Genomic DNA, 26,777 nt, shown 5'->3' with positions numbered 1-26,777 from the left:
CTCCCATAAAAAAAAAAAAAAAAAAAAAAAAAAAAAAAAAAATATATATATATATATATATTTTTTTTTTTTTTTAAAGAAGATGTCCGTGCAGATTAGTTTGCAGAGACCTCAAGATTGTCCCGGATGAAGGGAAACCATTGCCAGGCTGCAGTTACCAGAATGAGCACAAGGTAATGATAGTGTGAATGAAGGTGGCTGGGATAGAATGGAAAGAGAGAAACAAGACCAGGAGACATCCATTCACTCAACATGTGTTTTCTTAAAATAAGCCAGGCACATGGCAGGGAGGACTAGCAGGGTTTATGGGTAAAATAGAGGTAAAAATAGAAAACTCCATAAGGAACCTATGTTTCTGTACCTGGGTGAGTGACTGAGAATATGACTGAGGAGGAGCTGACTCACCAGGAGTAAGAGGGTCAGAAAGGCTGAGGGCCCATGGAGGCTTCTGCTCACTAAGTTGGAGGTGCCTGTACACCGCTCGGAAGTATGTACCTGGTGGCAAAGTCAGGGCCAAGGAGAAATGATCCCGAATCATCGGTATGGAAAAAATGAGTTGATGAGCATACATGGGATATGTGGGAAGTGAGTGCCATAAAAAAGAGCCAAGGATCAAAGACAGAATGCTGGGAGGGGACGCAGTGGCCCCACCAGGGAGAGAGACAACAATCAGAGATAGGAGGAGAATGAAACCCAGGGCTGCAGAAAGCCAGAAAGAGGTGGAGGATGAGAAGGAGCTGCCACTCTCTCATGCAGTGCTGCTAGGCTTAGCAATACAAACACAGGATACTGAGTGAAATTGGAACTTCAGATAAACATCAAACACTCTTTCAGAATAATTTCATAATATTGCATTTGAGTCATAATTTTCCCCAATCATTGACTATGTATCTGAAATTCAATAAACAGAAAGAGATGTAAGAATGCAACCGCCCAAAGTGGACCTGTTTTTGCACCTGGCTCAGAGAATGGATGGGGAGGAACCGACTCCACCTTCCCTGCTCTGATGTCAGCTGCTGAAAAAAGGAGTTTAAGGACCAAGGGAAAATCCTTTGGGTTTCATAATTAGGAAGTGGTTTTTGATCATTTCTGACTGACTTACACCAAGAAGTGGGTACAGGAGGTTAAAGAAAAAATGAGTGATGGCAAGGTGGGCTCTGGGCCTTTCATAGGGCAGGCTGAGCAGTGGCTTTTTCAGGAACCTGATAAATGGCTCTTGGATGAACAGGAGGAACAAGGGAGAGGGGAAATAAAAGGACAAAGGCCGCAAAAGGGGAGGAAGGAGGTAGGAGAGGACAACAGGAAACAGAGTGGTAAGGGCCAAAATAATGAAGATGTGCTAAGTTAAGAAAATTAAAGAGGTGATAAGAGCAGCAAAATTAATAAATGAATGCTTTTAAAATGGGGAGAAATTTTACTCAAGACATTCAAATCTGTGGAGAGGGCAAGTTAGGGGATGGTTTCATAGTAAAAAGCATTCTTCCATTTCTCCAGATGCTTGCTGAAGAGCCCTCAGACGTGGCAGGCACTTGTCAAAGAAATGGGTCATACCTCGTGCAGACTAACAGCCAGTGCATTGACAGCTAGGCCATTAGAGGGAGAAGCTGCCTTAGAGGTCACCTAGTTGGGGAGAAGGGTGGCAGTAATGGAAAGTGGGGACAACTGCCCCCTCCATTCCTGTCTTAGCAGTTTTGACTTCACCTGCTTGACACACTGTGAAGTCCTTTCTTTGTTAGATTTTCTTTGAATGAAGGGCTTTTTGCCATTTGGAAAAGAAAAGGTTTAAAACCCTGACTTAGTATCGGCTGGGTGCGGTAGCCCACACCTGTAATCCCAGCTCCTTGGGAGGCTGATGTGGGCGGATCATGAGGTCAAGAGATGGAGACCATCCTGGCCAACATGGTGAAATCCTGTCTCTACTAAAAGTACAAAAAAATTATCCCAGCATGGTGGCACACGCCTGTAGTCCCAGCTACTCGGGAGGCTGAGACAGAAGAATCACTTGAACCTGGGAGGCGGAGGTTACAGTGAGCCGAGATCGCGCCACTGCACTCCAGCCTGGCAACAGAGCAAGACTCCATCTCAAAGACAAACAAACAAACAAAAAACAACAAAACAAAAATCCTGACCTAATATAATCCTCCAGAGAGATGGAGAGACATGTGCAAGATCCAACTTGTTCAGAGGCAGCACCAAGCTTGGAAATTCTAAACCAGAGACGTTTTTCTCTTATTTTATGTATGTGCTTAACTTCACCTCAAACAAATTTTAAATGATATGCTGGAGTTGAAGTTCCTCCTCTTCTCACCCAGCCCTGGAAATAAGCAGTGCCCTGACATCAGTGCCCTTTCCTTCCATTACTGTGTTTATGTGTTTCATATGTGTGTGGTCATAAACCATAATTAGTATTGCTTGTGTGTTTTTACTTTATTATATTTGAGACAGGGTCTTGCTTTGTTGCCCAGGCTGGAGTACAGTGGTGCAATCATAGCTCACTGCAACCTGGAACTCGTGGGCTCAAGTGATCCTTCCATCTAAGCCTCCCAAGTAGCTAGGACCCCCAGGTGCATACCACCACAGCCACCTAATTTTAAAATATTTTTGTATATTTATTTTAAAATTGTGTCATAAATACCCTTTTACATTTATTGAATATAAAAGGCATCCTCTTGCCTTTTGCATTCAACATAGTTTTTAAGATTTATGTATATTAATATACAAGTGAACCTCATCCACTCACTTAAACTGCTGTGTAATGTTCTATGAGATGAATATATCATGATTTGATTTTTTTCCCTTCTCTTGTTACCATTACTAGAAATGCTGCAATGTATATTCTTGTACTTAAGTCTGTGTATACATGTGAGAGTTTCTCCAGAAGTGAAAATACCTAGAAGTGGGCGTGCTGGGGTATGAGGTATATAAACCTTCAACTTTAGTAGGTATCACCAAATTAGAGGGGCTATACCAATTTATACTCCCACAGTAAAGTATAAGAGTATTTCCCCAGATTTTAGCCGATACTTAGTATTGACAAATTTCTAATTTTTGGCAATCTGGTAAGTATGAAATGATATCACATGATCATTTACTTAAAATTTTTCATTACTAATTAAAGGAACATATATTCCTTATTTATTGGCCTTTGTGGTATCTCTTTAGTGAATTTTCTGATCTCTTTTACTCAGTATTAGTTTTTCTTATTGATTAGTTATTAATGTAATCTGGTTACTATTCTGCTTTGGTTATTTAGATTTCAAATACATTCTTCTATTCTCATGATCTCCTTAAGCTTTTAAACTTTGTCTTTTAACTTTGTTGATAGTATCTTTTTCATGCAAAAGTTTATTTTAATGTAGTAAAATGTATTCCATTTTTACTTTATTATTTATGCTTTTGGTGATATCATTAAAAATATTTTCCTATCCTGATGTCATATATATATTTTCTCCTAAAGTTGTATAGTTTGATTTTTACTTAAGTCTCTAATCCATCTCAGATTTATTTGCAGTAAGATGTGAGATAGGTATCTAATTCTTTTTCTTCCATATTGACAGCCAATTGTCCTAGGAAAATTCGTAGGTATTTGGTAATTAATCCTTTTCCCGTTGATTTCAGTTGGCTCTTCTGCCACTTTCCAGCGCTTTTTCAAAGACCCAGAAGACATTTATTCTAATAAATATTTTATAGCTGTTATCTGATAGTTATTTAATGTTTAATAGCCTATTTAATGTTTCAAAATATAGGAAAATCTTTATACAGATAGGTATTCACTGAAGTATTTTTTATATTAGTGAAAATTTAGAAACAACTACAAAATCAAGCACATTTCCATCCATTACAGTCAATTTTTAAAAGTCTGAGAGAAGGTTTAGGTTATGATAACAAGTAAGTAAAGCAAGTTACAAAGCTTTAGCGACCATCGGATTTAAGCTACACAGAAAAAAATATGTAAAGTGACTGACGGAAATTTACCAAAATTTATAGTGGTTGCATAATATTGTGGGATTATTTTAATTCCTTCAGGTAAAATACTTTCTTGTCATTCTAAAGGAATATCTTGTAAAGTTACCATTTATGAAGTTATTCTACAAATATAATGGAGTTACTAATGAAAATCAATATATTTTAAAAATTATCTTTTAAAGATCAAGGGATAATAAAAGCTGAAAATAGAATATAAGAAAAGTTAAGAACTGGGGACTCAGACTTGTTATAATTTTTTTTTTTTTTTTTTTTGAGACAGAGTCTCGCTCTGTTGCCCAGGCTGGAGTGCAATGGCTTGATCTTGGTTCACTGCAACCTCTGCCTCCCAGGATCAAATGGTTCTCCTACCTCAGCCTTCTGAGCAGCTGGGATTACAGGCACGCACCACTATGCTCAGACGATTTTTGTTTTAGTAGAGACTGGGTTTCACCATATTGGCCAGGCTGGTCATGAACTCCTGACCTCAAGTGATCCACCCGCCTCAGCCTCCCAAAGTGCTCGGACTGCAGATGTGAGCCACCACGTGCCCAGCCATGATTTTTAAGTGTGATAAAATATCTGAAAAGGCCTAATACAGAATCAGGCAGGTGAGCAATAAACACTAATTGAATGTCCAAACCTATTGAGTTATTTTCATTCTTTTCAAAAATTACTGGAAGTCTGTGGCAAATCCCTCCAACTAGAAAACTTAGTATTATGCATGTTAACAGTTAAAAAATGGAGGATTGGCCAGGCATGGTGGCTCAGGCCTGTAATCTCAGCATTTTGGGAAGCCAAGGTGGGTGGATCACCTGAGGTCAGGAGTTCAAGACTAGCCTGACCAACATAGAGAAACCCCATCTCTGCTAAAAATACAAAAAATTAGCTGGGCATGGTTGCACATGCCTGTAATCCCAGCTACTCAGGAGGCTGAGGTAGGAGAATGGCTTGAACCCATTAGGCGGAGGTTGCAGTGAGCCAAGATAGCGCCATTGCACTCCAGCCTGGGTAACAAGAGTGAAACTCTGTCTCAAAAAAAAAAAAAAAAAAAAAAGAGGATGATCACTGAAATATCTACATTTTCATTGAAATTCATAGAAGCAAAACTAAATTACAGAGGAACAGTGAAGGGAGAACAATGCAGAGACAAATAACAAGTTATCATTGAGAATTGGTGAGACTAGAATACCACAAAGCTATAAATACTTTTCAAGTCATTAAAATGCTAGAAGTTAGAAATGTCCCATTGTGAACATTATACAAGCAAAAATGACAGATGTAAACACTGTTATTTCATTGGAGGTAGGTAGTGCCTATGACTCCATGCAAAATTAAGTGGTGAATTAACACCAAAACATTTACATAATTCTAAACATTTAACTTGGCAGCATGGAGTTGTAGAAAGGACATTGAACTTGGAGTCAGAAGCCCTGGTCCGAATCCTAGTTCTGTTGTAAATCAAACTTGGCCAAATCACTTAAGCTTCCAGAACTTTGGTTTCCTTCTCTGTAACGTGGGTCATATCTGTTTGTCTTATGGAATAATGGTGAGACTGAATGGACAATGCAACAGGAGAAGCCTTTGTAAATAAAAAATTTCCATGGAAAAGAAAATACACTGTCATTATTATAACTTGTGTGGGGCTGAAGTTTAGGATTTGACTTCCTCACATATAACCTGGTACATTTACTATTTGCCAATTAATAATAATAGTAAGTAATAAAAAAAATCTTTCCATAAGGCTGTTACAGTTTTAAAGTTTCCTTCATACACAGTGTCTCTTTTGTTTCTTTACAACACCCTTTGAGTTAAGTATGCACACCTCAGTTTTACAGAGGTGGAACCAGGCTCAGAGCTAAGGCCTTAGCTGTTTACAAGGTATGTCATTTGCCCTAGGTTACCTACCTTGTAAATAGCCAAGGTCTTGACTCAAATCATAGCTTCTAATTGCAAGTCCATTGCTTTGCTGATAACAACAATAACAAGTAACAGTTAATATACTTTGAGCACTTACTATGAGCCAGACACTCTAAGCGCTTCACATGAAATTTCTCATTTGCAATTCACAATAGCCCTACAAAGTAGTTAGGAAATTGAAGCATAGGATGGTTAATTATCTTACCTAAGATCACACAGCTGTTAAGTGGCATTTGATCCAAGTTATATGGCTCCAGAGATTGGCCTTTTAACTTCAGTATCCCATCTCCTACTCATAAGTGGGTTCAGGTCACCCACTCAACTGCTGAATTTGTTCTCATTGGATGCAAATACATCGAGGACATCTAAATTTTCTAGATCATTGCCATGGCAACAAACCACCAATGGCTAGAAACTCTCCTATGCTTTGCATAAGATTCTTGATGCACAAACTCACCTTTGCTATCTCTGTGACTCTTTGCTAAGGTCAACACCATATATCCTGGGTTTCCTACCCTTGGACATAGATGCCCAGACTCCAGGCCTTCTCGTTTTCTGCACACTTGAATTGGCTGCTGCTGGTCCCTTGTAAGTCTGCCATTCATGTGGGGGTTGCTCTACCACCCCTCACTAGCTGTGGTATTGACATAATAATGTGACTTTAGTCTAAGACTGACATGATACCAGATGCATGTGAGAAGAGCCTGGTCCTGTATCTCACCAAGAGCTACTCATTCCTCAGGTGTCAGGAGCCATGCATCCAAAACCATTGAAACTTTGCACATCAACAATGATTTCTTTTTTTCTTTTTTTCCAATCTAGAATAGATCTTAATATTGGCTATTTTTTTTTTATTATAGGCAAAAGAAACTGCTTTCTATCACTTCAGAATATACAGGAGCATCTCAATCCTAGAGTTTCTTTCTTTGCCTTACTTTTCTTTTCTTTTTTTTTTTTTTTTTTTTTTGAGTTTGCAGTATCTTTTTCAGACCTTAGCTTTGAAGTGTGTATACAGCTTCCCCCATCACATGACCTCACCAGGGAGCAACTGGCCTGGGGAAGCTGGACTGGCAAGGGCTGAGTCAGCAAGGACCACAGTCACAGCAGGCACCCTTGAGGGGACTGGGGTAAAGCAGGAAGCTGTGTGTGCTGAAATCAGCAGAAAGCATGATTTAAAATTAAATTGATGCACGTTTTTTAAATGCATTTAAGCACCATTTTAAATGGTACGATAAAAAGCAACACCAGACTTTCTCCATCATGCCCTCCTCAGACTTCTTACTCCAAGGGGAAATCCATGCCCACTAAGGACAGATGTTATGGAAGGAGAAAAGGAAGTAGACTAATAGTTATAACTTGCCTAATTTTAAACATAACTTTTCTCTTTAGTACTGAAAGTAACTCTCTAAAGTAGTATCAATAATCCCTGCTTTATTGATAAGAAAAAATATGCTCAGAGAAATTAACCTACCAAAGATTTCAGTGCTAGGAGTGGCAGAGATGAGATTCAATTAGGTCTAATTGTAGAACCTTATGCACTTCGCCATGTGATCTTAGAGGCAGTCAGAGTTTGAGCTGAAAATGTGATGCTCTAACAGTAAAATTTTAAGACAATTGTCAAGTAGGAAAGGACTTTTTGGGGAGGTGAAAAATGAAGTGTTTAGATATTTCCAATTCTCCTAAAAATGAAATTAGGTAAGCCTGTATGTAGTGATGGGCTTGTAAACCATCTGTCTGGAGAAAAACAAAAACAAAACCTCACAAGCCCTGATCAGTAGCATTTGCCAATTTCTGTGGTATAAATACTCCTATCATGGCCCATTTCAAGTTTTCGACAGGCTCACAAAATTGTTGAATATTTAATGATCAGTTCTCAAAAGCTGGGACAAGCCTGCTCCAGCACTCCACTGCAGGCATTTTACTCCAACTATGTGTTAACTCATCATCTACGTACTGTTCTCGGGTGTAAAATCTAGATAAAGCTTCCCAGCCTATGGGGGGTCAGTGTGCCTGGCACTGTGCTGTGCCACCCTGACTCCCCTTCGATGAAGGCTGTGCTGCCCCTGCTGCAGGGAGTGCTGTCAGTCCCTTCAGGGATTGCCAAGACTGCAGAGAAGCAGCTCACCCATGGTCATGCCCTTTCCAGAGTGACCCACACAAAAGAACAGAGCAATTTGGTGTTTTAGAGGCCTAGCCTTCTGAGTCCAACTGAGAATGACTTTGAAGGCTCATTCTAGCTCCACAGCTTCCCAAGGAGGCAGCCACAATCGTTGGGCCTGCATCTCAGCTGTATTTCTCTCTCTACCCACTCAGGCTTCCTTCCTCTTCTACTGAAAGTGTCAGTCTCAAGGGTACTTGATAAACGTCCTGCTCACTACACACTACCTCAGGGTCCGCTGCTCTTCTGGGAACCCATTATGTGACAGTTAGAAAGAAAGATGAAGACCACTTGAATTTGCAGGACATTCTTGCTCCACGCACCCCAACCTGGGGCGGAACGTGATAAATCAGAGCCCATTTAGCCCTGTGATCAGAAATGGATGTGAAGGGAGCAGCTGGGAGACTCCATAACTCCGGGCAAGCTTAAAAGGCAACAAGAGACAACCAGCTGAATGTGCAGCTTCGGTAGGTCCCGTCCCCTCCTGTGCCCAGTTGTCTGTGGAGCCTACCTCAGGCTGTATCTGCTACTAACCAGGAGCTTCCTAATGGCCTCAGGAGAGAACAGGGAAATGCAGGTGGGTGGAGCTTTAAATAACTACTCACTGGAGACCAGGAATGATAAATGTGCACTCTTGCCACAGTGTAATATTTTAGAAAGAACAAAGCAATGGGGAAAAGAATTGAATGATCTATTGCAAACATTATTTACTCAGACGTAAAGTACAATGGGAAATTCGTTTTTTCCCTTCCACTTTCTCTCTGTTTTCTGTTCTTTGCTCAGCCTCCTTTTCTCTCCCTCTCTCCCTGTCTTGAATCTCTCTCTGCCTCCTCCCATCCCTAAGCAATTATTTGGAGAGCAGACTTTTTAGCAGTTCAGTCCTCTGAGTAGTAAACAACCATCACAGAGCACACAGAATTCACCCTGAGGAGAAATCTGAGGTAGATGCTTGGTTACAAAATAGTCAGCAATTAAGACAAGACAGAGTAGCAGTGAAAAGGAGCTACTGACAAGTAGAGAATGATAGATACCTGGTTACATCATCCATTCATTTATCAAGATCCACAGAGAATTCACCATTTGCCAGGAATCGTGGAATAAATGTGACCACAAAACAGACCTAGCCTCTGCCATCCTGGAGCCCACAGTCTAGTGAGAATATAGATAAGTGACATTGAGAAGACAGACATGAATCAAAACATTATAGAAGCGCCTGTAATCCCAGCACTTTGGGAGGCCGAGACGGGCGGATCATGAGGTCAGGAGATCCAGACCATCCTGGCTAACACGGTGAAACCCCGTCTCTACTGAAAAAAAAAACAAAAAAACTAGCCGGGCGAGGTGGCGGGCGCCTGTAGTCCCAGCTACTCCGGAGGCTGAGGCAGGAGAATGGCGTGAACCCGGGAGGCGGAGCTTGCAGTGAGCTGAGATGCGGCCACTGCACTCCAGTCTGGGCGGCAGAGCGAGACTCCGTCTCAAAAAAAAAAAAAAAAAAAATATATATATATATATATTATAGAAGCAAATATTAGCAACTCAGCTAAAATGCAGTGGGGAATGACAGGTGGAGCTATGAGACTGCAGACTTATGAGACAAAAGACCTGGATACTGTAGTATAGTAGCATGGGGACATTTGGGGTGAAGATGAGTGTTCTCCCAGAGCTAATCAGCCCCTATGAACATCCTCACGTCAGGCCAACCAGGCCATACTGGTGCTGCAAGACTAAGAATACAGGATTTAAGATTTCAGAAAAGGGCCGGGTGCGGTGGCTCACGCCTGTAATCCTAGCACTTTGGGAGGCTGAGGTAGGCAGATCACAAGGTCAGGAGATCGAGACCATCCTGGCTAACATGGTGAAATCCTGTCTCTACTAAAAATAAAAAAAAATTAGCCGGGCGCGGTGGCGGGCGCCTGTAGTCCCAGCTACTCGGGAGGCTGAGGCAAGAGAATGGCGTGAACCCGGGAGGCAGAGCTTGCAGTAAGCCGAGATCACGCCACTGCACTCCAGGCTGGGCGACAGAGGGAAACTCTGTCTCAAAAAAAAATTTAAAAAGATTTCAGAAAAGACACAAAGAATAAATGCTTGAGGGGATGGCTACCCCATCCTCCATGATGTGATTACTTCACATTGCATGCCTGTATCAAAACATCTTATGTAACCCATAAACACATATACCTACTATGTACCCACAAAAATAAAAAATAAAAATTTAAAATAAAACTTTAAAATAAAAATTAAAAGTTAAAAAAGATTTCAGAAAAGAGTGGAATTTTTAAAGATAGTTATCAAAAATATTTAATAGTTACAATAAAAATAAAATTTTAACAAAATATAAGATATTATATCGGTCTCTAAAATGAGGTGTCCATATCCTAGAGAATGGAAAGGATGATTTTGGTGTGCAAAGGACATACTGTAACTTCTGTTTATATTTCATTTTATTTCTTCCTTTTAAAAAATTCTAGTTTGATATTTGCTTTATAATGTATAGAGTATATCGATACAGTAGTACTTACATCCAACTTGTAAATAAAAAGGCATATCGGTACATATGCTCAAAGGCACTTTACTGGTGGAGTGCATGATCAAAAGTTTGGAAGTTAGTATTTGCATGGTGCATTCCGAAGGCAAGCTTTCAAAAGTGGCCATGGTACCTCATGGCACCTCATGCCCCTCGGAGCAGAGCATCCTTGTGTTTCTAGATTTCCAATCCCTATGCCAGGTTGATCGCTCTCTTCTTCTCTGCCCTTCTCTACTATAAAAAATATTTTTTTTCTAAAACATTTTATGTATAAAAAATGATCTTGGAATATTCATGAATAAAATGGCAAAGAGCTGGCAGGAAACAAAAACAAAAATGAAAAAAAAACAAACAAAAAACTGCCTTCCAGAAAGCAGCAGGCACTTACTGTTACTTAGTTTTGTCCTCTGCTTTGAAATTCCCTTCTTCCAGATTTCTGCATGGCGTAGTCCCCACCTCATTAGGTCTCAGCTCCGACTTCACCTCAGTGAGGCCTTCTCCACAGGACATATCTGAAGACCCTTTGCTCCGAACCTTCTAATTTTGCTAACTTCTCTTCATAGCACTTGCCTCCACTTAGCTCTGGATTACAAACGCTTGTGCTGAACTTCCTTTGTCTATCCCCCTCCAGGAAGCTAAACCCCATGAGCACAGGGACCTTGTTTTGTTCACTGCCATACTTGCAACACCTAAAACCAATGCCTGGCAAATGGCAAGTGCTCAATAAATAAATATTTTTTGAATGACTAAAGGAATGAAGAAAATCTGTGTTGTTCAATGACTAAATCAAAATCAAGTGGAATGTTTAGAGTCTTTAAATACCTTTCTGAGGTCATCTCACAGGCCAACTTTTTGCCAAAAAAGTTGAATGAAAGTGGAAGAAAACAGCTAAAGCAAATAAATTTTTAGTTTGTTTATTAACAGCAAATCTCTTAAATAAGGTTTAGGATGAAAGGAGCTACATCCGCCCAAATAGCCTCATCCCATTTACTGCCAGACTTGACATTCTCTGGAACCATCTTACATGGTAAGAGCCAAGACATGTCATGATAGAGAAACACAAATCATGAAGCCCTATTCTCTGTGGAAAGGAAGAATAATTGATAGTATCCTACAAATGCTTCTCCAAACCCCCAATGCTGATTTATCATCATGAAGCTTGCTTTCTCTCAGTGTGCCTAGAAAAGTTTTTTAAAAAATTTCTTTTCAGTCCTTTCTTTATCCTCCCCAAGAGTGTCTTAGTGTTAACCGTACATATTTATCTCTTGGCCCAGTGACTCTCTCTGCTTAAGCTATTCCTGTTACAGGAAGGGGTTTACCCCTGGCCTTATTGAAGCTCAAGTAAAGGAAAAGACTAGAAAATGCAAACGTAGTTTACAAATAAATATATAAGAATTAAAACTGGATGATGAAAAATCAAAATCACCATTAGGAAAAGTTAGATAGTGAGAAAAAAAGGACTTTGATTTATTTATTTAAAGCTAAAAAAAATTAATCTATTTATTTAATGCTTCAAAAACAAAATTACTTTAAAAGTCTTATGGTTAGCTGTTTCTATAAGGGCTTCATTAAAATATCTCTAAAATATGTAGTATTATCAACACAATTGAAATGAGCTCTGATGACCTATTTGCAGCTTGACAATTTTTATTGAAAGAATAGAAAGAACAGATTGCTCAGCAGTGTAACTTACTTCAAAATAACTTCCTTCACCAAGCGATAGTGTCTACTTGTCACACAGGAAGTGAAGACTTGGCAAAATTTTCGCTGGGTGGTTTCCTTTGACTTTTTACATTACAGTCAACTTATTTATGAGTGATAGGAAGCGTAAATTTAACTGTGTTGACAACTTTTTGATAATTTACTGCATCTGCAAGACCTTTCCAGCCAAATGGCCCACTGACCTTTCCAACTGAGTATTATAAACACCTAACATGCTAAATCAATGATGAATAAACTAATGATGAAATAGATCGATTCATTCATTCCAGTTTAAAACCATACTTGTGGCCAGACACTGTGGCTCACACCTATAATCCCAGCACTTTGGGAGGCCGAGGCAGGCAGATCACTGGAGGTCAGGAGTTGGAGACCAGCCTGGCCAACATTGTGAAACCCCATCTCTACTAAGAATACAAAAAGTAGCTGGGTGTTGTGGCACACCTATAGTCCCAGGTACTTGGGAGGCTAGGGCACGAGAATTGCTGGAACCTAGGAGGCAGAGGTTGCAGTGAACTGGGATTGTGCCACTGTACTGCAGCCTGGGTGACAGAGCAAGACTCATCTTTAAAATTAAAAAAAAAAAAAAAAAAAAACCACCATATTTGTGATTTGTGATTTTCTCCAACAAATCAAATAAAATCCTTCTTCTAACTTTTAACTTCCACATTTTTGCCTCACCACCCTTCTGTGAACCCACATGACCAGGGTAGCAGAGGAAGCTGTTTTTCCTCTTCTTCTGACTAGTTGGGCCAAGCCCTTCACAACCTTCCTTCCTTGTTTTTCTTGCATCTACCTCTTGGTTACCATCCAAGTCTAGGCTTCACCTGTCTCTTTGCTTTCACTCTCTACCCTGTACACAGCAGGCACACCGTCCCTTTGCTTTTGTCAATGTTACACTGTTCCTCTGACTACAAATAGAGAGGGCATTACTCAACCTGTCATTCAGGGGCTTCCAAATCAAGGTCTGCCTTCATTTTCGGTCCTAGGTTTCACTGGTCTTCTACACTTCAACAAATTGGAAATGCTTTTTTTTTTTTTTTTTTTTTTCCCCCTGGAATACTGTCTACCTCTTTTCCCACAACCACATCATGCTTTTCCTTCTGCATGGAATGCCTCCCCATCCCCACCCCCCCACACCACACATACGCCTATCACCAGAGTCAGTCAACTGCCCTTCTTTGAAATCTTTCCTCTTACCCCTAATAAGAGACCATATTGTCCTGTTCTGGGTGCCTGTGGTTCTCGTCCCACTTTTTTGATACCTGCCTTTAGTGTTACTCATTCATTTATTCATATGCTATGTTTTTCTCTGATTTACTACTAAACTCCTTGAGACCACATCTTATTCAGAATTGAATTTGATAGAACTCGGTTCATTTGTGTTGAAAGAATAAATGAGTGAAAGTATGAGAGAGAAAGTTATTTTATCATCTTCTCTTCAAAAGCAGGTTTTGAACTTCCTATTGACATAAAATTCAGAAATATTTGGTAGACATTTTGGTATTCCTAAATATTACATAACAAATTAATGCTTGCAAAACTATCATGTAATAGGATATAGGCCCTAAAGGGCTACAACCAGTTGCAGGTATCTTGTATACACAGAACAATTTGACAAATGGGGTTAGAAACATTGGCTGAATAGATGCAGAGCAACATGGTCTAGTTTTATCCTCTTAGAAGGTTGTTTTGAGTTCATCATCTGCTCATAACATATAGAAGAATACTGTTTTCACCAATCTTTAAGTGAAAATATTTTTCTTTTCTACATTTTTATCTATGTTGAGCATGAACACAACAAGTTTGGCATATGGTGTTTCCTGAAATTTTTATATGTTTAAACATGGCATAAAATCACAGTGCGTTGCTGTTTATATAAATGCCAACAGCTCTCATATATTTCCAGTTTTATACCTTCTTATTGGAAGGAACTCACAGAGCCATCAAACCAGTTCTGTCTCTAAGCACATCAATGCCTAACCATCCCAGAAATACGCGGGCTCTTATAAAACCTTCTAAGAGGTGATTACACAGCATAAGAATTCATTCCACCCTCTCCAAATCCTGAAGTCAGAAATTTCATCCAAGACACTAAACTACATTTTTTCTAAGAGTAAAACCCATTTTCAAATCATGTAACTTTTAGAAACAAAGGCCAAATACTCCCTTTAAAATACATCACAAAGGAAAAGGACCCAGTGGGGCCACACTAATGACTTCTGTGACTCTGCTGAGCTGGACCTTTTCCTCAACTCTGACTTCCCTGCACTCTTCCCAGCACTGGTCATCTCCTTCCGCCTGTCTAACGGTGAGACACCCTAGGTCTCAGCCCCAGGTGCCCTGCCCTTTTCTGTCCATGTGGCCTCTCAGAGAGCCTGTCCAGTAGTGTGGGGTACAATTATTTACTTAGGACTCAGAATTAAGTAGTATAGTTCAAGTTCTATCTCTGCTCTAACCAGTAGTGGGACCCTGAACTCACCATGTATTTTCTCTAGACATTAATCTCTAGGCATTTTCCACATATGCACAGCTAAGCTTAAAGAATGTGTCAGGTGTCTACAAACATTAAGCATCCAGGACACTACAGTTCTACCAACTCCAAGAATGATAATTTCCAAATGCTGTGTATTTCTCTAGCCATATATGCTCTGCCAAGATCTCAGACTCATTCAATTATTTATTCATCACTGTTTAGCAGTTATTAGGCATGGGGCACCAGGACAGGCTTTGGGGATACATTGGTCAGTAAAAGAGGTATGGTCCCTGCCTTTGTGAAGTTTACAGTCTAGTGGACAATAAGTAATGTAAGAATGCTAATAAACAAAAAGTAAGCAAATACATGTATAATTTCAGATGGTGTCAAATACTATGAAATAAGAGAGAAAGAGACAGGCACGCACTGACTCCTCCCGCCAACACATACCCCCCCCCACACACACACACATACCCCCCCCACACACACACATACCCCCCACACACACACACACAGAGAGAGAGAGAGAGAGAGAGAGAGAGAGAAGGGAGGGAGGATACAGTGTGAGAAAATGGTAGGGGCAAGCCCTCTCTGAAGAGATGGTATTTCAAGCCAAAACTCTAGGAATGTGAAGGTGGCTGATATTCAAAGGGTAGAAGTGAGGCCATTTTAGGTAAAAGGAAAGACAGGTACAGAGGTCCTGAAGCAAAAAAGTTCTTGTTGTGCTGAGTGAACAAAATAAAAGGAGCTGGTACATCTGCATCAGTGGATGTGAAGTAAAGAAGAACAAAAGCAGCATCTTCCTCCTCACCATTTCACCTGAACTCGAAGTAGGACTTAAATCCCTAACTCATTTGCCCATTAGCATCACCTTGGTGATCTTCTAAAAATTCCCAAACTCTTGATACTCCCTAAATCAGCCAAATGACAAGCCCAGAGGCAGAACACAGTCATTAGTATGTTTTGAAGCTTCCCGATGATTCCAAAGTGCAGACAGTTTGGGAACCACTGACTTAAATTGATTTTAGTGCTTAATTTCTTGTTTTGCCCATCTATAAAATGATGAGGTTCAATTTAATGAGGTCGGGTCTCTTTCTTGCTCTACATTAGGGGATATGTATGTGCAGATCCAGGGCATTTTCACCCACCCCTTCCTCAAGTCTTTCCTCCCCAAACTTTTACCCTACGAACCTCATATTCTTTCATCCAGGCTTAAAATCCTGGAATCTTAGGCTCTTCTCTTCACACTGTTCCTACAGATCAACCAGGCTCTGTTGATCCAAAGCATCCAGGCTTTTCATGAAGCCCTCTTCAATTCTAACCTGGATACTCACTTACTGCTGTCTCACCTTCCAATGCACCCTGCCCTGACGACCTTTCTGAGTTCAATCCCTACTGTCTACCCAAAGCCCTTCTCAAGTGCCATCTCCCCAAGAAGCCTATGTAATAAGCTCAAGTATCTACAACAACGAATCTGTAAAGTTTCACAGTCCTCATAATTCATGTGATACAATTTAGGACTGAATTATATAGAAATATCCATTATATATTGGTTTTATCTCCCCAAATGAATGTTAAATGAGTTAATAAAATAAATACACATTTTATTAATTCCTGGCATATATTAAGCATTCAAACATTATCTAATAGTAGCAATGGTAGCATTATTTTTGGAGGTAGTGGAAGTGGCAGTGACACTGGCAGTGGTAGTGCAGTGGCAGTAGTACTAATAGTAGTAGTGGTGGTAGTAACGATGGTACAATGTAAAGGCCCCACGTTAGCCAGGCACTTTATTATACATCACCTCATTTAAACATTAAAACAACCCTGCAGAATAGGTTTTAAGCTCCTCACTTCACAAATAAGAAAGTTGGGGATTAGGAAGCTTAAGAAACTCACGGAAGGGGGATGGAAGATCTGTCTAACCCTAATTTTGTTTAACCATTACTCAATGTTCCCTCCTTATAAGCCTCCCAAAAGAGAATTCTCAGTAAGGAAGACAGGCTATGGGTTGTTCAGTTTTGCAGATTAACTAGTGTCCCCCAGCATTGGCACCTAAGCAACAAATGCGCATTGTGACACACTCCAGATATTTATAAACAAAATCCCTTAAAGTCATGTAATATAGTAAGTATGCCAGTAGATGCCCCTTTCTATACCAGCAATGAGAGGAGGACTTAGTCAGGTTGCTGAGTCACCTATTCCCATCTCCAGATGCCATGACTGACAAGTTCTTCTAGAAACTACTTGAGCCACTCAAGGTCAAGTATACATTTTATGTACCGAACTTGCAGAGCTCATAATCCACTCACTGAAAACACCAAGAGGGCTCCAGCAACTTAGACATTTTCTCCATCTCTTGCCTTAATTTTTCAAAAGCAAACATTTGGCTCTGGATGCTGATGAAGGAATAAATATGTCAATAATTCAATAACAAAATTTCTGATCAGACATTTGTTGGCAGTCCTGTTCAAGAACATAATTGCTACAGCAACAAGGATAATTATCAGCATTTGGTGGAAGGAGAGATGTCAACCTGTTTGAAGAAATAGTGCTGTATAGAAATGCAGATAAAAATGTGTGGGAGAGTGAGGAGAGAAATAATTTCTCTCCAGGTACTAACCAAAGGTAAAACCCAAGAATGTATTTTAATTTAAATCCTATGTTGCTAACAAGTTTAAAAAATATTTATTTTAAAAGAGATAATTTTTATTATTATATAAACAGAAACACATGGGAGAGATAATCCAAAACAAATAATCCAAAAGCAGTGGCAGAGCTAGAAGTTGCTCCTCTTTATTTCAGAAATACATTATATAATTTTCTTTTTTTGTGCTTCACTTTACTTTGCAAAGTCTGATTTAGGCTAATATTATAATTAGTTTGACTTTCCTGAGCCCTCACCAAGTACCAGGGGAAGTTAATCTAAAAATGTGCTAGTGGAAGATAATATGAAAACAATTATTATAAATTAGTCATCTTGACTGAGAAAAATGGCAGGCCAAGTACCTCCCCTTCTGCCCCAAACCTCTTAAAATGGAAAAAAAAAAAAAAGTTGTGTTTGAACATAAAAACTAAGTACATATGGGATAAAAGTGAAACGATAGACTTCCATAATGTCAGAAAATTCTCAGCTCTGATCTGAAAAAAAATCTCAAATAAATGATGTGAGATCCTGGTTCCTAGTACACACTTGTTAAACAGAAATTCACTTATTCCAAGGACTGATCCAGGGTGTACAAGGCACCACAAAAGGTAACCTCATCTGATTTCTGACCCAGATTCCTGAGAGCAGAAGAAAGTTTTCCTTCCAGTAACTGAAGCAGTTCACAAATTTGCAATTATGAAACTATTTTTAAAAGATGAATCATTTCACAATTTTTTCTACCTAAGATTCCCTAACCAAACTGATAGAGTCACGATTTCTTGAGACTGACTGCATGTCAGTGTATTTATAAATAGCCAAGTGGCCAGTGTTTTGTGTTGGTAGCCAAAAGCCAGTCATCCTAGGTTTCAAGGTTTGCGAGTGAAAATATTTTTATTTCTACTCCATTTTCCTTTTGGCTTAAGAAAGATTTGAACTGCACATTCAGCTAGCAATATGTACAACGGTGCTTAAAACACATGTGTGAAAACTTGAGTCAAATATCAGGAAAGGCAGAGTTGATGAATGTTATTTTCTTTTAACCAAATATAACTGTGGCTTGCAGAAAAAGAAAAAAAGAAAACCTTTCTTTCCTAACCTCTAGGAAAAAAAATACAGACAACTCAGCTTGTAATAAGAGTTTAACTCAGGGTTTGACTCCTTAGTCAATTAATGTCTCCAATAGAGTGGTGTTAAAATAGGCATATATGTGTGTGTGAATGCATTATATATAAAGTATAAAGGCTCAAATATGATGCAATTATTTATACTGTAAAACAAAAATATAATACCAACAGGATCCTTACCTTTTCAAGTATAGCATTGCCTTGATGAGGACTGATGTTGTGTTGACTTATTTCTCTTTTGTATTTATATTCATAAACTTGGTCAGTGATATTAACCAGCAGAGTTGATGGACTGAAAGTTAGTTTTACACAGTCATAGACAGTTCCACTTTCTATATCAGTTGGTGCTGTAGCATATCGTAAAATTAGTCCCATTATGAGGCCTAAAAAAAAAAAAAAAAAAAAGAATAAATAATGGTACTGGAGGAAGGCAATCTAAAATGCCACTATTGGAAACCTACATGATTTGGAACCTTCAGAAATGACAGGAGAAAGTGTTGGCTTATTGCCTGGTTTAGAAAAGTGTTCACTTTTGCATGGGTACCAGTTCAACATAATATAGTGTTAAAACATTTGTAGTGAGAACTATTGCTTGAATACCCAGCATATCTTCCCATTTTTTTTCTTCCTAGTGGACCTACCAATTTTGGAGAGAAAAGACACCTAACTCCTTCTATCCATCCAAATCCTTCAAGAAAACCTTTGCTCTGTGGTAGACACTGAGTCATCTAATCAGTTAGGAGATGGCATTCCCCTGGGAGTGTTTCTGGTCCACAGACCAGCACAAATCTCAGTTATCCCCATCAGACTTTATTATGTCATACCCCATGGTTGGGGGGAGAGGTGTTCTTGTTCTCTCTCTCAGGACATGACCAAGGCAATATAGTTCTTTTTTTTTTTCTGCTGGCAGGTATCTGTGACCATAAGTAGATCCAGTCCAAGAATTAGGCAATATACTGAGGAGGGTAGGACTAAGACACTGGCAGAAGACAGAGCCTAGGTGTTGAAGGACATCACAGAGCCACTAGATCAAGCAGCCTGCCCTAGAGCTATCCTAACTCTAAACTTCTTGCTGTGTGATATAATACATTCTCTAATTTCTTGATTCTAATTGAATCAAGTTTCTGGTTACTTGTAGCCAAATGCATTCTAGTGATACCACATTCCTTTTCGTAAACAATTCAACCTGAGTGACAGTCCTTGACTTTTAAGTTTTTAAACTCTGGTAAGATGCTCATGGCAATCTGATAACTGTGGGCTTTTTAAATGTGGATTTATTAACAAGCAACAAAGAAACATCAGAAGCCTAAACTCTGTCAATTTAAAATTAGGACTGATGTATGTGTTTTGGGATGAATGATCCAGAGTTCACTCTTTAAAACATCTAATTTTGGAGATTTTACCTCTCTTATGAATCTAGTCATTTAATAACCTTTTATTTCTTCAGTAAAACATTTTTGGGGTGCATATTGTGTACCAGACATTTATAGGTATAAAATAAGAATACAGGCCCAGTCTTACAGGAGCTCGTTTGTATAAGTGAAGATTCATGAGCAAAGAATTATAATACAACATGACATGTGCTATGACCGCTGGGAAGCACTCTGTGATACATGAGTATAGACAGGAGGTACTCTGAAGCCCTTTGAATTATGCAAAGCTTGAGACGAATCTTAAAAGGTCGCATAGATTTGTCCAGATGAGCTGAATCGGAATGAGTAGGGATCCAGTTTGCACGTGTGGGTACCAGCACATAAGAGCAGAGACAGCTGAGAGTTCACTGGGATGCTCTCCCTGTGTGTAGACCAGTATCTGTGCTCTCCCTGTGTGTAGACCAGGATCTATGCTCTCCCTGTGTGCAGAGCTGCTATTGGCAAGTGGTTGTTCAGCCACGGGCTATGCTTCCTGATTGTCTTGCATCTGGCTGGTTCTTACCAGTGGAAAAATGTTGGGGTACTGTGTAAGAAATCACTAGTGATAACCTTACAAACACAATGCATATATACAGAAAGGCGTAAGAAATCTGGTACATTTAGGGAGTCACTAGTGATGTAAAAAGAATAGCGAGAAAGAGAGACAGAGAGAGACTCTAGACCTAGACCGTAGGCAGAGCCAGGTCATAAAGAGGCTCCTCTCTCCTGCTGAGAGGTTTTGATTTTTCACCCAATGGTAATGGAGAACTACTGAAAGATTTTAGGCAGGGGGAGTAAAACAATCAGACTTTCATGTAACCACCAACACTTTGGCAACAATGTTGAGAACGAATCAGTGAGAGGTGAGAATGCAAACAGATTTCTTTCAAGATTATTTTTATTTTAGTATTCCTGCTTCAGTGTTTGGCTGACTCCTCTAGAGTAATTAGAAAAATTGTATCCTAATCTCTGGGAGCAAGAGAAAATAAGTGATAGATATGTAACCCTCGCTGAGTGCTTGATCCACCACAGCACAGTAGAAAACCTTCAATGCTCAGTGTTGAATGACGACAATAAAACCAGTCAGGAGCAAGAAGGGAAGACAGATCATCTACACTCTATGTGGCTTAGGGTGCTTGCATAAGAACATCATTTTTTCAACACATTTTGCCTAGAAAGGATTTAATTCCTAAAAGTTGGTCAGCGAGTGCCACAAATGACACCATTACTGCTCTTTCTACTTCTACAAAGAAAGGAAGCACAAGATACTATCCGCATGGGGCCTAAATGGAAAGAACCCATATTAATGTCATTTGAAATTCCCAGTGGGTGAGCCAATTTTTGTTTTCTTTTTTACAACATGCTTTCAATGAAACAACAAGAAATAAACATGAAGTGTCCACTACTACTTCCCAAGCAGAGAAAGCAAGTCTTTGTCATAATAGTGAGTGCCTGGTACCTAGAGTGGTTAAATTCATGCAAGACCTCCAAACCTAAATGGCCCTGACTATCCCTCTGCACCAGCTCTGGCCTCATCCTTCGAGAAGAAGCACATTGAAGTGAACGGAGGAAGCTGCTTGCCGCCGTTGTGGTGGAGGTGACCAGATGTAATATTCATGAAAACGTACCTCTCGGATAGATCTCCCACTCTGAGGAGGCAACTGGCCAGTGGTCTCAGCTTCTGTGCTCTGGAATCCATCACCACATTCACACTGAGGTCAGACTCCCAGCCGACGACTGAACACAGCAGGGATATTAAGGCAGGGAGGTGGGGACTCCTCTGAAGGGCAACCATGGCTCAGGGACCCATCATTAATCTTGCCAAACTTTTCTTAGAATTGCACCACAGCCTAAAGATTTCCTACCCAGCTTTTCTTCCTTTCCTCGCTTCACAGGATTGGGCCTGCCTCAAAACCTGACGGCTGTCCTGGCATCCTCATGCTCACTCCCCACATTCTCTAAAGGAATGAAAATCTTTTGTACAATGAATCTCTTTCCAGCATCTGCTTCTTGGAGGACCCAAATTAACACACTTGCCAAAAGGCTTCAGCCCTCCTTTTCCCCAGACCTCAAGGGTTGAGAAGAAACAACGTCTTGCCAGATGTGAAGAGCCAGTGGGAAGATCTCAGCCTCCTAGCACATCTGGTTAAAAAACCCATGCACTCATTTGTGCACCCTTGCTGCAGTAGCAGCAGCTGGAAAATCCTTATTTGTCAGAGGCTACTTACCCATAGAGCCTCATAATGCTTTTTATAGCGAAACATCTACTCAGTGTTTTGCCATATGCTGACAGAAATATGGAGTGTTGAATTAATGTACACTGACACAATATTGTATATGAGTAGGTGACAGATAAAGTAGGACTGCTAGTAGAAAGAAAATGTTCATGAGAGTGGGTTGTTTTTATACCACACAAAGATACAAGATTAAGAAAGCAGAAATCATTTGTTCGCAGAAGAAGAAAAGAGGAGATTGGCTGCCATGGCTTATGAGCAGTACACAAGCACCGCTCTTGTTGGTAAACCATGAAACCAGGCCCCTTCTTGCTGGAGGAGAAAAGAAGCCAGCCTGTCCCTGCAAAGGGATACCCACCCAGTCCATGTGCAAACAGCCCTGGGCCCAGGTCGCGGGTCCCACATACACGACACTTCTCTGAGATCTGTCCCCTGGCCAGTTGGTGGCATCTCCTTCTCTAGGAAGGAACTCTAGTCTAGATGCATCCCGTGCTCCTTCAAGTCTGGGCATCTGGATACCTAGGGTGACAGCAGGGTGCACCTGTGCTTTGGTGAACCCTGACTTCTCTCCACAGCATACAAGTCCCACAGAAAGCATGGACAATAGACTTCATTCCTAAAGCACTCACTATCCTAAAATGTCCCTCTTAAGTCCCACCTGTGAGCACCAGAACCCCGATAAAGTCTGTGCTCATTGAAGTCCTTCATCTTTGCATTCTGACAGCATTTATTGTTTGAACCACACACTTTAGAGGCCAGCTTTATAAAGACATATTATTCAGTGCCGCTTTACAGATCTTGGCTTTTTCTCCCCAACTAGACAATGAGACTGTTTAAGGTAGAGGCTCTGTGCTATTCTTTATCTTTTTTTCTCTAGAAAAGCCAAGCACTTTGGGCAGAATTGTAGCCCAACTTTCTCCAAGTCCACAAGCTCCCCTGGAGTCAAGAAGAAAAGGATCCTCCGAGTTTATGTAGTCAGTCAGTTACCAACATTTTGAGTGTCACAAAGAAGGAACATCACACCAAAAGCTGTGATGTCCCTGTCCTTGCAGAGTGTTCAACATAACTCTTATATAGCACATGCATGGCATACAGTTGATAGCATGATGTTTGTGAGAGAAGAAAGAAGAGAGGGGACAGAAGGAGGAAACAGCCTCAGGAGCACTCAAACCAAGAAACATTAGAAAGATGAGACTTATCTTCCTGAACTGACTCTCATTTTATTATCCACATTGAAAATAAGAGAAAAACACCAGTCCCTTACTCTATTATTCTCTTATTACCTGTTCAGGCTGCAGACACCCAAGGCATTGCTCTAGGGCTTGTAGGAGTTATTATAAAAATGAATAAAATATGATTTTGTCCTTATGTTAACCTACCAGCCCCTTCCCTTCTGCCAAATCCTGCCATCCTAATTTCCAGTAAGAATAAGGTATAACAAGTATTTACTAATTTTTTAATATGAAGTCTGCATTTCATAACCAATTTCCCTTGCATCTTATTGATGGTCATTCTACATGATGCTGAAGCATTTTCTTAAAGTGGCTTTTCTTAGAGAAATAAAAGATAGGGACTTACTTTTTTAAAAAGCTCAAAGTAGATTTCAGAATGTTTTTTAAAACGCAAAAGTGTTTTGAGGGGATTTTAATCTCTTTGGCTGTGTTGAGCACTATAATTGTGTCCAGACACCATCACAGAGTTCCCTGCTGCTTGGCACAACTCTGGCCAGATCGCTTTAGACTCCATTCCTATAGGAGTAGGGCTTCCCCAGAGTTGCACAATGCAGCAAGCACAACTATATACATGTGCCTAATTAGACTGTTACAAAGGTCTATATTTAAGTGCTACATGATGTTGGAAGAATTTAGGAGTCTAAAGCAAATGTAGTTAACACATGAAGATTGTAGGGGAACTGAGTTTTGCAGTTCTTTTGCTCTCACTGCATTGAGTGGCTACCAAGAATAATCTAGATTAATGAGGCATTGCCAATTCCCTAACCTCAAACTATGTAATATTATATAACATCATATTTCAGCCTGGTAAGTGTATCAGGTCCTATTGATTGCCAGCCCAATGTCTATCCTTGTTTACCCCACAAAGCCCTGGTTTATTTGCTGTCCACCCCTCCACACATAGCCATATGCTTAGGGGAAGTTGAACTCACTCCAGCTCCAGGGATGTTCTCACTCTCCCTGCTGATAACTGGTTCTGGAATGGGTGTGTGACCCTATTCCTGTCAATAAGAAGTGAAGGGAATTTGCTAGGGAGCTTCTTAGAAAGGGTTTCACATCCTACAAGAGAGACACAGAAGAGATGAGCTCTCTTCTTTTCCAGTATATTACTGGGCCCGGTTAGGACACCAGGCACTGCCATAGCCACTTCACTGCCAGCCTGATGTTGAAGTCAGCACTGAAGGTAGAAGAACAGAGAAAAGGAAAGAACCTGGGTTTTTGATGACAAAAGTAGGTGCTGAATCAAATAGCTTTGAAGACTACTTTTCTCTGGACTTCCAGTTATGGGAGATAATAAATGTCTTTATTGCTTAATTCTGTTTCTCTCAGGGCTTCTGTTACTTGAAACTGAATGCGTCTTAACAGATAGAAAAGCCATTGGTTTTCCTCTCACAAAGCAATGTACAAAGTTTTAAGGGACCCTAAAGAAAAGACCAACTAACCCCACCCACTACAGTATTGGAAAAACTTAATAGAAGAGGTTCTCAAGCATGTGTACCAAGTAGAGAAGAGGGTATGACATTTTAGGGAGAGGTATACAGAAATCAAGGAGCCCAGTGTCAATGATGCATATCAAGCAGTTTGGGATGGGCACTTAGGGCAGTGCAGGCAAAGGGCCTTGGCACAACAGAGGACTGCCGAGTGTTTAGGAGGGAGAGGTAGTCAGCAAGGTGGTCTTGAGGAAAAACCGAGTGAGTTTCTTGTAGGGAGGCAGATTTGCTCTGTTTTAGAGCAGAGGAAACAGCATTTAGAGATAATTATTTGAAGACAGAAAAGAGAATTGAGGGACAGAGAAGACACCGAGAGGAAGTTAACATCATATTTAGTTTATATTTACATAAGGGACAATTTAGAACATCTGAGTGGAGGAATTTCAAGATGAAAGGAATAACGCTCAAGGAGGAATGTTCTTTACCATCGTTAGAACTTTGTACAATGCAAGACTTTAAGGCAAGGAATCTGTGACATTATTATTTCAGTCACTCAGATTAAAAAATTATGAACTAGGAATTCAAATGTGAGCATAAAGAAGGAAATAATCTGAAAAATAATCTAAGGAAACAAAATCAGTGATCAACATTTAACTGTAAGATAGTATTCACAAAGATCATATTTTAACTGCATCTACAAAATTTTTAACTTTTTATTTGATGTTTATCCCTTCCCATTTTAGAAAAGTCTTTTAGAATACGAATTTAGAGAGATAATATGGTTTTGAACTTCAAATACCTAAATGCATTTCCTAATGTTTTCCTTTTTAGCAATTTAGTTTTGCTCTGAGATTAGTCAGGGATGGAACAAAAAGTAACAACATATAATGTAGTAACAACATATAATGTAGTAACAACATATAATGCCTTCTGTTTTTGGTGAGGGAGTTTGTTCTTTCTCTGTTCTCCCACCAACTTTTTAAATTCAAAAAACTAAGGAAAGTATAGGTCTTACTAAAAAGTCACAATTTATTGCTCTGTGCTAGCTCACCATCAATTTGTTTTGGTGAAGAGTCCCAGAATGATTTCAGAACAGATCTGGGGCACCTGCCAATTAAGAGAACCTTATTAAATTCCAAAGTAGAAAGTAGTCCATGAAGCTAATTCACCTTGTGGTGCCTTGTTCAAAGTTTCTCTCTCCTCACAGGATAGAGTCACATGAAAACTGCCAGAAAGTTCCAACCATCAGATCCTCCATCAGAGTGGGGTGTCTAATGTCCACAATCCATCCTTGATTCACAACAAACAACACACACACACACAAGCACATGCATGCACACATATATAACACACATGTACACACACATGCACATACATAGACACAACACACATGCAAGCACATACAAACACACACATATACATATACACAATGTACACACTTCACAAAACTCTGGGATTTCTAACAGTATAATAGATAACTTTTCTTTAGAACCTATCTCAGCCATCAGCTTATATATAGCTAACACCCTTCCTTGCAATCATCTTAGGAAGTTGACAGAAGAAACGTAGAGACAGAGATGTCTAACTAGATGTATACTGAATAAACAAATGATTTCTTACTTTGTAATGTTTATACAACACAGTTTATTTTTTTCTCAAACCAGAGGTGGAGACATTACAAAGTGTTGTAGACAGTGAAACAAAGACTCTTTAGTAAAGGGAGATGGTCTTCCAACCCTCCCCCTTTCACCATAGGAGAGTAATGGGATAAGAACGAAATAAGAGAAAACAGGAAATGAAACTAGGAACAACATTTCAATTTTATTTTCCTAGCAAAGTAGTTCTCAAACTTCACTGCATCAGAACCTCCTGGAAAGTTTGTTAAAACACAGTTTGCTGGATCCCACCCCGGAGTTTCTGATTCCCTACGTCTGGGCT

The 26,777-nt window shown here is 39.8% G+C and overlaps 1 protein-coding gene across 2 annotated transcripts in view; it reads right to left on the bottom strand.

Annotated features, from left to right (window-relative positions):
• The window catches only part of SLC9A9 (solute carrier family 9 member A9), a 591,811-nt gene that overhangs the window by 556,781 nt on the left and 8,253 nt on the right, over positions 1 to 26,777 (bottom strand). For both annotated transcript variants that reach the window (XM_025377024.1, XM_025377025.1), the window contains exon 2: positions 18,712 to 18,914. In XM_025377024.1, the coding sequence (XP_025232809.1) occupies positions 18,712 to 18,914 (203 nt within the window). The remainder of the gene's footprint in view (positions 1 to 18,711; positions 18,915 to 26,777) is intronic.

Source organism: Theropithecus gelada, chromosome 2 (genome assembly GCF_003255815.1).
Source record: "Theropithecus gelada isolate Dixy chromosome 2, Tgel_1.0, whole genome shotgun sequence".
Lineage (NCBI taxonomy): Eukaryota > Metazoa > Chordata > Mammalia > Primates > Cercopithecidae > Theropithecus > Theropithecus gelada.
The sequence above is the reverse complement of the archived record's forward strand: the minus strand, read 5'-3'. Positions and strand labels throughout refer to the sequence as shown.